This window comes from Talpa europaea, assembly GCF_964194135.1.
Source record: "Talpa europaea genome assembly, chromosome: 1".
Classification (NCBI taxonomy): Eukaryota; Metazoa; Chordata; class Mammalia; order Eulipotyphla; family Talpidae; genus Talpa; species Talpa europaea.
The window spans coordinates 122,190,407-122,203,040 of record NC_140073.1 but is presented as its reverse complement, the minus strand read 5'-3'; the positions used below and the strand labels follow the sequence as shown (position 1 = coordinate 122,203,040).

General features: G+C 35.1%; 1 protein-coding gene across 1 annotated transcript in view; it reads left to right on the top strand.

Annotated features, from left to right (window-relative positions):
- Positions 1-659: 659 nt before the first annotated feature.
- Positions 660-12,634, top strand: part of COL5A2 (collagen type V alpha 2 chain) — a gene marked incomplete at both ends in the record, with an annotated part of 33,078 nt that continues 21,103 nt past the window's right edge. Inside the window, 14 exons of the mRNA XM_084259323.1 lie at positions 660-815; positions 1,496-1,549; positions 2,013-2,120; positions 3,188-3,241; positions 3,817-3,915; positions 4,680-4,769; positions 5,316-5,414; positions 5,522-5,575; positions 5,667-5,720; positions 7,252-7,305; positions 8,023-8,076; positions 10,648-10,692; positions 11,010-11,108; positions 12,398-12,505. Coding sequence (XP_084115449.1) covers positions 660-815; positions 1,496-1,549; positions 2,013-2,120; positions 3,188-3,241; positions 3,817-3,915; positions 4,680-4,769; positions 5,316-5,414; positions 5,522-5,575; positions 5,667-5,720; positions 7,252-7,305; positions 8,023-8,076; positions 10,648-10,692; positions 11,010-11,108; positions 12,398-12,505 — 1,128 coding nt within the window. The remainder of the gene's footprint in view (positions 816-1,495; positions 1,550-2,012; positions 2,121-3,187; positions 3,242-3,816; positions 3,916-4,679; positions 4,770-5,315; positions 5,415-5,521; positions 5,576-5,666; positions 5,721-7,251; positions 7,306-8,022; positions 8,077-10,647; positions 10,693-11,009; positions 11,109-12,397; positions 12,506-12,634) is intronic.

The window sequence follows — 12,634 nt, the reverse complement described above, 5'->3', positions numbered from 1 at the left end:
CTGAGCCCTCTTGAACCCCACAGCAGGGTGAGTGACTCAGAGTGGGTGGGCTGCAGAAAAGACTACTGCAGCAGAGGACTCAGATGCCAGGCACATCCATGAGGTGGTCACGGGGCTAACAGTGAGCTGAGAGTAGTTCTAGTGGGATTTGTAATGATTTGGCTAAACTTGGGTTCAACAGCTGTATCTTGAAAGTTACTCTTGAAGAAAGATTCCAACACATTGCACATATTCAACACTTTTTCATATTTGTAGAAATTATTTATTAGGAAAGATGTGATAAACCCATAAGAAATAAACATTGAGTACTTGTGCTTATATATATTTTTGCTTGCTATATATAAAAATTAAATAATTTTTTTCCTAGTACTAGTTAAAACATATTTTAAATTCTGTTTCAAGTAATTTGATTATTGTAGGGTAAGTGATGGTTAGGCTTTTGTGCTGTTAGCCTCTGTGGCTATCATCTGCAGCCTTGAATGCAGGAGGCACTTGGGAGGAGTATGGGCTCAGTGTATGCATGCTTGATGGTGGACACCTGGTATGGACATGTGTAAGTGAGCATGCCTAAGCCAAGAGACTAAGGCTATAAGGGCAGCATCACAGAGCATGGTATGTGGCAGAGAGCAGTGGCTGAAAAGCTGTGAGAGGAAGAGACCATGAGAGAATATCAGAATGAGCCCAGAGAGAGTAAAGATTTGCTGGGCCTTGGGAGGTCTGCCAGCATCCTGGCCCCCCTGCATGCCCCCCACCCTTCCATCGACCCTGTGCCTGGATGCTGCACTGCAATTGGTGTAGAAAGAGCAACAAAGCCTGTAAAAAGCCACTGAGGGCTGCAGGACTCTCGTTTACCCATCTGCCCAGATCCATTGAGAACCGGCCCTGCTGTCTGTGCACTACAATTATGCTGATAAACCTTTAAAAATGTTGTTGACAGATTTATTAAAACATGAGTGTTCCTGATATCATACATTTGGTTTTATTGTGTTCTCTGTTAAGCAATACATTTCCCACAATTTGAACTATGATTTAAGAACCAAAAAACACTGGAACAATAAAAAACTGAAATGCTCTATTTGCATTTGTGAAACTCTCAGTCAGTAGAATATCAGTATAAATATATTGTTATTCTAGGTGAACAAGTCTACTTCCAAAAATAAATCTTAAATTATTTATTTATAGAAATTATCATGTTAATTATAATTTTACTATCAAATTATAGCAGAATAATTCTAATTATTCTAGTATATGATAGAAAAAATAAGATTTTACAAATAAATCACTTGAAGACCACTGTAAAATAAACTACTACCAAATTATACTGGATTTTATAAGTTCACACACAAGATTTGCAAAATTAAAAATAAAATGACTGTGTTATACTAGTTCTGTAGACTCAGCTGCAGAAAGTTTTCAAGGCCCATTCACTATATTTACTTAAAGCAGATTGGACGGGCTAAGTGTCCTACTTCTTATTATTATATTTTTATTTTAGGGTGATCCAGGAGTTCCCGGCTTCAAAGGAGAAGCTGGCCCAAAAGGAGAACCAGTAAGGCTTCATTTGTTTTTATTGACAAGAAAAGCTTGAGTATTGTATAGAAGTATGTAGCTTCAAATGCCCAAGTATTTAAAATGACAATGAGATTCGGAATACCTTTGGATAGAAAGAGTTTGTTTAATGGATTTTTTTAATTAATTAATTTTTAACTGAGGTAGCATTGGGGTATCCCCTCAGGAATGACCACCGTAGTGCACCCACCACCAACTCTACCATCCTCCACCACCACAGACCATCATGCTTCCCTCCTCCCTATTCTTTCCTGTCCCCCAGCCCTCTCACTCTTGGGGTCTCAGTTCTATAGTCAGCTGTCAAGGGTTAGTTTTTTTTAGCTTGTCTTTATCTAACTATTAATTTACCTAGTTTAAATGTGCAACTGACTTCATTAAATGACTCTTAATTAACTAGCTTGTTGAATGACTCTTCCTGGTAATTATTATTCTGTTTTTAATAGGGGCCACATGGCATTCAGGGTGCAATAGGTCCACCTGGTGAAGAAGGTAAAAGAGGTCCCCGAGGAGATCCAGGAACAGTCGGGCCTCCAGGTCCAGTGGGAGAAAGGGTAACATTTGAATAAAATCTTTTGTTGTGGGGGAATTACATGAATAAGTTTTGGGATAGTAAGGAAACCTAGAGCAGTTAAGAGAAATGCTTGCAGGACCACTGCACAGTTCAGTGTGGTCATTGAGGAATTAAAGGAGCCAACTGTGTAACCATTCTCATGCATTCATTCAGATATTGGTTGAGCAACTCTTCTATGCGAATTTGATATATTAGTTCTTGGGATATATCAGTGAACAGGAAGTCTGTAGTCCTATCAATAATAGTAACAATAATTTACCGGGATTAGTAAACAATAATTTACTCTAGTGTGGAGGTAGCAACAAATAAGTCAATAAATAAATCAAAATATAGTTGCATATTTTAATAAGTAGTGTATACACTTATTAAATAACAGGTTCTTAGGGGTGAAGAATAACTATTTGACAGTGGTGTGATATTGTATTAGTCGGTTAGGAAATAGGATTCTTTGAGAAGATTGACATTTTAAGTGAGTGCTGAAGGTGAGAGTGAGTCAGCAAGAGTCCATGAGAAAGAATATTTTCGGGAGATGGAAACAGTAAATGCAAAGCCAGGAGGCCAGAAAGGGGTTGGTGAATTCAAAGATCAGAAGAGGTTGTTGTGGAATAGAATGGTAGAGTATAATGGAACTGGTCTGAAAGGGACAACAATAACATCACCTTACATTTGTGTAGTGCTTCAGGGATGTGAAGGGTTCACATACATGACAGCGTTAATATATGTTATCATTGACATTTTGATTGCTGTTAAAACTGCCATTCCTTTTTCTCTCCTGTCTAGATAACAGGTTTTATCTATGTTTATTTTAACAATGAATTATAAGAATAGTTCTTGATTTCAGGAATCATCTGGCTTAGTACTTACATATTCCTGAAAATTAAAATTTCTTTCTGTGTAATCAGTACTTTTTTATTACACATATCGATTGCCATGTTAATCTGATCACAACTCCTAAAACTTTATAGCAATAAAAATAAAAAGTACCTACTCATTATTTATTACAAAAACATCAACAATAATTAAGAATCATGTTTTGGTCATTTGTAGGGTGCCCCTGGCAATCGTGGCTTTCCAGGCTCTGATGGTTTACCTGGACCAAAGGTAAGGTCATCTCGTCAATGTTGGTAGCCATGTGAGTGGTTCTCCAAAAGATTCCACTGTCCAGCAGGGTCCAGGCCTGGCTCCCACAGGTCCAGATCCAGAAAGGATATGAACAAAGATTGAGGACTAAAGCCAACCTCCTCTTATGCAGCTTTTATATTATAGGTTTTTGGAGAGAAGGACAATGGTTGGAGGTGTAGGGAAGTTTGTTTTCAAACTTTCTGGGGATATTTTCAAGAAAAAAAGGTCATAGGTCTTTTCTTTAGCTGAGATCTATTTATACTTTTATTTGGAAAAGAGACTATTTCAAAATTCTTTTTTAAAAGATTAAATTATTGGAGTGGGGCTCTCAACGCAACTTTCAATAGTCAGTGATGAAAAACATTACCCTACAAGGAATTAGATTAGAGCAAAAATGTGAAATGACATTGTTTACAAAGAAGTATTTGTAATTACTATGACAGAACGTCTGTGTCATATGAGCTCTTTGATTGTGAAACACAAATTTATATATGCTTGCTTTTGTTTCCCTGCACCCTTTTTTTCCTGACATGTTGTACTTGCCTTTGGAACAGGGGGCTCAAGGAGAGAGGGGTCCTGTAGGTTCTTCAGGACCCAAAGGAGGTCAAGGGGACCCAGGTCGTCCAGGAGAACCTGGGCTCCCAGGCGCTCGGGTAAGAACACAGATGTTGTTACACAAAGAATGCTCCTGAAGAGTCATTGTAGGCTTTTTTTTTTAATCTTAATTTTATAACTTGGAACATTTCTTTATTTTATGGTTTTGACATAATTCATTATTTTTAAATACTAGTTTGTTATTTTTATTATAAATAGCATTGTATCTTCTAGTTTCCCTTTCTCAAAGGAGTGTATTTTCATACTTATACCACTTGGCATGGAAAAAACCCTGTTTATCAATTTTTGTATTTTCTTTATTTGATAATAAGCAACTTGTTTAATTTTTGGCAGAGAGATAAATAACATTTTAACAAAATGTCACTTAAAATTTTTGTTTGAACTGTGGGACTGCCCACTTCTCAGCAGTGCCCCTGAAAGAGAAAGGTCTATACAAAACGATGGATGGAAAGATTCATTTCATGCACTCCATATAAGTTCTTTCTCTTGAATCCAGCCTAAACTTTATGAGTAAAAGTCTCTTATAGCTTTGTTCTCCTTCTTCATGGGAAACTGGCATTGGGTTCTTCTAAGCTTAGATAATCTTCCTCAGATAAAGGTGGAATGCCAATTGAATGACTGACCAGCATTCTTTATGGTAAAAATGATCTCTGACTGTAGACTGCATTGAACTTGGAGAATATTGAGTGAATTGCAAAAACCTGAAAAAAACTCGAGGCCACTGAGAGTGGGCATTGCAAAGTAGAAATGGGTCTCTTCATGTAATGCTATTTTTACTCTTTAGAATCTATTTCAATTATAGACCAGCAACAAGCTGACAATTGCTTTTAACTTTAAGGGTCTAACAGGAAATCCCGGTGTTCAAGGTCCTGAAGGAAAACTTGGACCTTTGGTAAGTAGTTTAAACCAAAGTTCATTGTTTCTCAATAGAAAAACTGATCAAATTTAATTGAGATAAATATATGAATCTCAGTTGTTTCCCTGACATTAATAAAAAGTTTAAAATGATGTAGTCTTTCAATATTGGTAGTTGGTCTATTCACAATATTTTCATTTCTTGATGTCCTTCCAGTTATATACATTTAAGAGATAAGTAGGTATGAATTTTGACAGCTCGTATATTCTGAGACTTTCCCCTATATTGCAAATGTGAAATAGAAGCCTGAATCTTCATTATCACAAATCAGATTAAAGAAGAAAGATTTCTCCTATTAATGTGAGAGTTTAAAGACATGTGAAGATGAGGCTTGCATATATAGAATAAAATCTGTTTTCCAAATACTCAAATACCTCATTAGCTTCTTTTTAAAAATTCAACTGTTATGATTCACTAAGATAAAAGTATAGGACAATTTAAACCATACAACTTTCATAAGTAAGCACAGGCAAGTCATAATTTGGGTGATACCATATTATATTGTTGCAATCAATTTTTTAGGGTGCTCCAGGGGAGGATGGCCGGCCAGGTCCTCCAGGCTCCATAGGAATCCGAGGGCAGCCTGGAAGCATGGGTCTTCCAGGCCCCAAAGGTAGCAGTGTGAGTACAGCATGCACTATGCTTGCCATCACATCATAACCCTCACTTGGAACGCATATTTTTAGCAAATTAATTGAATTTTAAGATAGTTTCCATATCCTCTTTAGGGTGACCCTGGAAAACCTGGAGAGGCAGGAAATGCTGGTGTTCCTGGGCAGAGGGTAATTATACAGTTTCTGCTAAAGAAAAAAAATATGAAATGATCCAAATTCTCATGGTCTCACTTCACAAATTGTCTCTGTGCAATTCTAGGGAGCTCCTGGAAAAGATGGTGAAGTTGGTCCTTCTGGTCCTGTGGGACCCCCGGTATGTGATCTTTTAGTAAGAGTATATCATTTAACACTGTAATTTTAAATGATACTTGTCTAAGACTTTACTTATGAATAAGTTTCAAGGAGAGTAAATTGGAAAGTTCAGGACTCACGAATTTCAAATACATCTTTTGATTTCGTTGCTGGTGCGTTTTGCCTTTTTAAATGGAGTGACTGTTCTTTTCATTCTAAACCTTAAAATGCTTATGGCAAAAGTTATTTCATCTTCTTTATGTGTCACCATTGGAGAATATATAAGGTGGGAAAAATGTTTGACAAATATAGTGTATTTAGTATAAACTATGTAAAAACTATAAACTATGTAAATGTAAACTATGTAAACTACACTAAATACTAGTGTATTTAGTATAAACTATGTAGCATAAACTGGATTATAATTATCTCCTATAATGTGTGCTATGTAAATTTATTTAAACTGGGTTTTTGTTGGAAGGATAAAAATGAATAATATTTATCCTTTGAGATATGTTTTCATCATAGGATTTAAAAATTGTTTCGCAAAAATATATTTTCACTAATTTGTATATTTGGGGATGAGGCAATTTAAGTATCTTTCTAAAATATTAGTTCTGGGCCTCCCTGGTGGTGCAGCGGTTGAGAGCTGGGTTGCAAGGCTGCCCACAGCCTCTGCAGCGCTGGTTAGATCCCCAGCCGCCGGGCGAGGGTCCCACATGGCTCGCAGACCTCTCCTGCCGCCTGCTGCTCCCCTCAGCAGTGTACCTCTGTCCTTCTGCCTGTTCTGCTCCCTGCTCTGGTGAATTCTCTCACCCTCCCGCGCTTCTGACTGTACCCAGTGCTTGTATAAATAAACAAACAAACAAATAAATAAATAAATAAATAAATAAATAAATAAATAAATAAATATTTTAAGTAAGTAAATAAATAAAAATAAAATGTTAGTTCTTTTTTAAAATTAAGTTTGTCCATTTTCTTTATTTTTTCTCTCCAATTTTGTTTATTGAGGTAAAGTTGGTTACATCATAGTGTTTGTCATAGGCATTATAGGTTCAAACCTCTAAAAATGTATTTTTCATGCAAGTATATGTTTGTACACCATTTCCACCACCAAAACCCAATATTCCTCTACAATGAATGATTTCTTTACTTATTTTAGTTTTAATGGTTTCATTACAATTCTTATGACACTGAGGAATAAACTTCAGTGGAAATATTATCTTTTTAAGATTAAGTAGATAAAGGTAATGAATTTTCATGATCAGTTTATTCAATTTCTCTGTAATTTTATGGTTGGCTCCAGACTTTTTATATTTGGATAAAAATATAGACACATATTATCAGTCTTTTCATTGGCTTTGGAAGATATTTTCTCCCCAAGAGGGACTTTAACCAATACCATTTACGTGACTTTTAATATTAGTTTATTAGCTGGTTACAGTGAAAAGCATGTGATTGGAAGAAATATGAAAACTTCTAGTGGTTCACATAAACAGGAGATAGACATAAAGATCAAACTTCATAAATGATTTTTTTTCTTTCATATTTAGGGTCTAGCTGGGGAAAGAGGAGAACAAGGACCCCCAGGCCCCACTGGCTTTCAGGTATGTACTAATTCAGGTCTATATTTCCTTTTCCATGAATTGATACAACTTTTAAAATATAAAAAGAAAGGATCAAAGGATGTGACATTCTACAGTTTTCAAAAAAGCCATACCTTTTTAAATAAATAGGATAAACATTTGGATAAAATAAAATATTTCTATTCAAACAGAAACTGAAAAACTGAAAAACTCATCAAAACCTAAACTTTTAACACACTAAAAATAAAATATTCTTGATTAGTTTAACAAACTATTAGTTTAACAAACTAATTTATGGCTTATCTAGTTTTATCTGCATAATCTCTAAATTTTTTTAGTGAACAAATTTTCATGATTTATCTAAATATTTAGTATGATAGTATATTTGTGTATATTCTCTTTAATAGTATGGATAATCAAAATGTGGCAGAAAATAAACCTTTCAGAACTGACTTTACAATATTCTAGCAGCCTAAAATATTATAACCATAAAAATCTACAAATATAAAGAATCTCTTCTTTTTTACTAAGCGGAGTACAAATGAAAATCTAAACCTAAACTGAGTAACTGTTGTTATTTTAGAAGATACAATTTTTTTCATTCTGTGTTGTTTAATTTGTACTTGAAAGTTCCATTTGTATTTGGAAGTTCCATGCATTTTAAAAGTGAACTGTTAACATTGGTCGTCTAATAAACTTTCACTGATTCACAGTTTCATTTTGTTACTTTTGTTTTAGGGGCTTCCTGGTCCTCCAGGGCCTCCTGGGGAAGGTGGAAAACCAGGTGATCAGGTGAGGCTTTAAATAATAATATCAGTTACTCATAATATCACTCCTGTGTGTGAGGCTCCATTTTGATTTGCTTTATGTATGTAATTGCTTTTAATGCTGAAGCAACCCTCTGTACTTGGTGCTATTACTGTGCCTATTTTACAAATATGGAAAATGAGGAATACAGATGGTAGGTAACTTTCCATAAGTTGCAGCTGAAATGATAAAAGCCCAGTTGGCCTATTTCCCAAGACTGTTCTTAATCACTAACTGTACCTTACCATAACTCCATTCTTACTTGAGGTTATACACACTCACACACACATACACACAGATATTAACCATTATATTTCTCTGATTTCACCAGAACATATTAATTTATTTTTCTCTGAGTGATTTATTTATTCATGTAAACTGTTCAACAAATATTTGCTGCGGACTCTGTGTTTAGCTTTACTAAGCAGTGTTCTTAACTGATTAAACAAGATGGACTTGGATCTTGTCCTTACATTATATTACAGCAGGGGTAGAGTGCAGTAAAAAAATAAAATAGTAGCATGTTCTGAAAGTCATGGTAGGTGAGGCACTCTCTGTGTAGAAACATAGAAGATGCAACTAAGACTTCTTAAACTTGGGCCTCTAGAGAAAGTTCCCCAGGCAAAGTAAATGTCTCTTGTGAAATATCAAGGATGAATGATGGTAAAGGGGAGGTGGGATACAAAAGCAAGTAAGAAAATACTCCAAGAAGTGGGAAAAGCTGACCAAAATAAGGCAGTTTAAAAGGGGTCATTAATTTAGGAATGTGGACTACACTGTGAGTGTGAATGAGAGCCTGGAGGAGAGAATCAGGGTCCAGATTATGGAGAATCTTAATATGAATCTTATTAGCTCTTTGTATTAGCATAACAAGAAATTAATGAAGGGTGTTTAATAATACTGTTGAAATTGAGTTTTAGAAAGATCATGCTACAATGAAGATACTAAATTTCAAGGAATAAGATTAGAGGCCTATTTAATATTGTTATTATCTTAATTACTGAATGAAATTTTGAAATGACAAACTTTCCTTTAATTAAGAATAAACTGAAACTTTAATGTAGTCACAACTGTGGTAATTGAACCCAAATTTCCTATCAGGTGTATTATCTGTATCACATGCTCAAGAAATATTAACTAAATTAATCAGCTTTTCATTGTTTTTGATTTCAGTTTCTTCTACTTAAACTTTTTCATGTTTCCTTAGGAAATAAGACCTGTAGCATATATTTTGTTGTTTCAAAATATTAATTCACAGTCTTTGTGAGGTAATATTGTGCATATTTTCATTTTCAAAAATCAAATATTCAAGTATAACATAAATTTTTCTGGAAAAATATTTCCTTCTTAAGTATGAGATAGCCCCTTATTTATAAAAGTACACACATTTTTCTTCTTCTTTGCTATGGACTTAGTGAGACTTCTCAGTGCAGTAAAAGAAATTTAATATCTGGAGAGATTTATAAGAAATAACTAAAATTTAGTTTAAAATGTTTCCCTCTAACTACATCAAATTAAAGAGCTTTTGCACAGCAAAAGAGACAATAACAAAAACAAAGAGAAACCCCACCAACTGGGAGAACATTTTTGCACCCAACACTAATGATAAAGGACTGATCACAAAAATCTGCAAAGAGCTGATGAGACTCAACAACAACAAAGAAAATAATCCGGTCAAAAAATGGGCAGAAGAGCTTAAAAGAAACTTCTCTGAAGAGGAAATGCAAATGGCCAACAGGCATATGAAAAAATGTTCAACATCACTTGTCATCAGGGAAATGCAAATCAAAACTACCATGAGATACCATCTTACACCAGTGAGAATGGCACATATTAAAAAAACTAGCAACAACAAATGTTGGCGAGGGTGTGGAGAAAAAGGAACTCTTCTGCACTGTTGGTGGGAGTGCAAACTGGTCCAACCACTGTGGAAAGCTGTGTGGAGATTTCTGGACCTACTAAACATAGAGCTTCCATATGATCCAGCAATTCCACTCCTAGGTATTTACCCAAAGGACACAGAAACATCAATTCCAAAGAACACCTGCACCCCTATGTTTATAGCAGCACTGTTTACAATAGCTAAGCTTTGGAAACAACCCAAATGCCCAAAAATAGATGACTGGATCAAGAAGATGTGGTACATATATACCATGGAATATTACTCAGCATTCAAAAAAGATAAACACATGCAATTTGCAGCAATTTGCAATGGATGCAATTTGCAATGGATGGCGCTGGAAGGGATCATGCTCAGCGAAATAAGCCAAAAAGAAAAAGAAAAATACCGGATGGTCTCACTCATAGCAGGAATCTAGAAAACTTAAATAAGGGACCAGGAAAATGAATAACTATAAGAAAGTGAAAATCAAAATCAACAAAAAACTATGAACCAGAGACACTTTTAGGGGGGCGGGGGCGGGAGGGGAGGGATTGGAGTCAGAATGGGGGGGCTGCAATTGTATGGGGAATATAACAATAAAATTTATAAAAAAAATAAATAAATAAAAGAAAAAAAAAATGTTTCCCTCTAATCATTAAAAATGCATTTTCTAGGGGGTTCCTGGAGATCCTGGAGCAGTTGGCCCATTAGGACCTAGAGTAAGTATTTTCTCCTTCATGATTAATTTTTTCTATCTGCTTTAGATTGAAAAAACTTATCTTAAACTGGGATTTATTTGAAGCATTAAAATCCAACTTGATAAAAGTCAATCTTAGGAGAAATATTTTGTGATGTTAAACTAATATATACTTAATTCATGTTCATTTCTAATCGCCAAAATAGAAAATTTGAACCTTAATAATTGCTCAATTCTAAATTTATCTCTAGTAGAAGTCATTTTGCATTTTTTCCAGATATATTTAACTGATTTTTAGATCAAGGACTGAGACTGTTTGCTATTCTCTTGGTGCATTAGGGAGAACGAGGAAATCCAGGAGAAAGGGGAGAACCAGGAATAACCGGCCTTCCTGGTGAGAAGGGAATGGCTGGTGGACATGGTCCTGATGGTCCAAAAGTAAGTATAGTAATGAACTTGGTATATTATGTTCTGAAATTACTGTTCAGTAAACACACAATGGTATATTTCTCTTGTTTTTTTCTTGATTGAGTAATTTTCTTCTTTAGCAAATAGATGATGAGCCCCTAGTAGGTTTTTTCTTGGTACTAAAGAGTCAGCTGAAAAGAAGTCTCTCCCTATGATAAAATTTATGGTCTAGCACATAGTCATATTTTCTCATATATGAACCCACTCCTGATACTCATTTTTATAAATTTTGTAATGACTTCCATTAATAAGCAGGGATAAGAAAACCAGAAAATTGCACAGTTTATTAGGAGATATTCCTAATCATACTCCAGTTTCCTTGTCTCTGGTTCCATCATTCTTCTTACAAAACACAGGCAAGTATGTACTTTTTGAAATTTGAAAATACAGTACTTAATAAAGGGGAAAAAAACAGTGTTATTTCCTTTTGGGTGCTATTTTTAAGACTGGTAGTAGAAAATGTGGCTAACTTCATAGTAAACGATTGAAGTAAAATTGTTTATCATGTAGTAATAGATCCCTTATCATCTTCATGATATAGAGTGATTGCATAAGATTGACTTGAGTTTAATCACTGAATGAGCCTGATACTAGTTTGGGTTCATGAGAGAGAGAAGGAAATACTCTTCAAATGTAGTATCTTCTTTCTGGATTAGAATCCTCATGATGTTGCCCCCCAAAAGACAACCCTCTAATATATATATATATATATATATATATATATATATACAAAACGGTAGATTTATTATAAAAAGGGAGAGGCGAGCAAAGGACACTTCATAGACACAAGCAGGCAGAAAGAGCTGCCCCTAAAGAGAGAGGTTTGCAAAAAGAGAGGCCTGCGTGGTCACAGGCAGGCAGAAGGCCTGCTGCTTTGCAAAGGAAGAAGTTGGTGAAGAGGAACACCTGCATTGGCACAGGTGAGCAGAAGGGCTGCTGCTTGCTGTAACCTTCTAATATTTACTTGAATGCCAACTCATTTTCTCAGAGAAAAGTTGAGAACATAAACCAACAATCAAAAAGGCAAGGTCTGTTTTTGTTTTTTTTTTTTTAAATGAACTCACAGATGATTTTTCCAAACAAAAAAGTGTAAGCAGTAGGCTGAACCCAGAGAAATAGCTGAGATTCAATTTTTAATCTACCTAAATAGAAAATCTTTAAGTTACTTCAGTGATACATATAGAAACTAAATGACAAAACAATATTTGTAGTTCATATTTAATATAAAATTGAGATTACTTATCGTTGGTTCATTGTAGGGCAGTCCAGGACCAACTGGGACACCTGGAGATACAGGCCCACCAGGTCTGCAAGGTATGCCAGGGGAAAGAGGAATTGCTGGAACTCCTGGCCCCAAGGGTGACAGAGTAAGTCTTCTTTTGTTTTTTTTTTTTAGTGCATTCATTTAGACATTCTAATACCAACTTTCTGGGCAGACTTTTACTTTTGTTATCACAAGTCACATGTCATTCATTCATTCATTCATTCTTTCAATA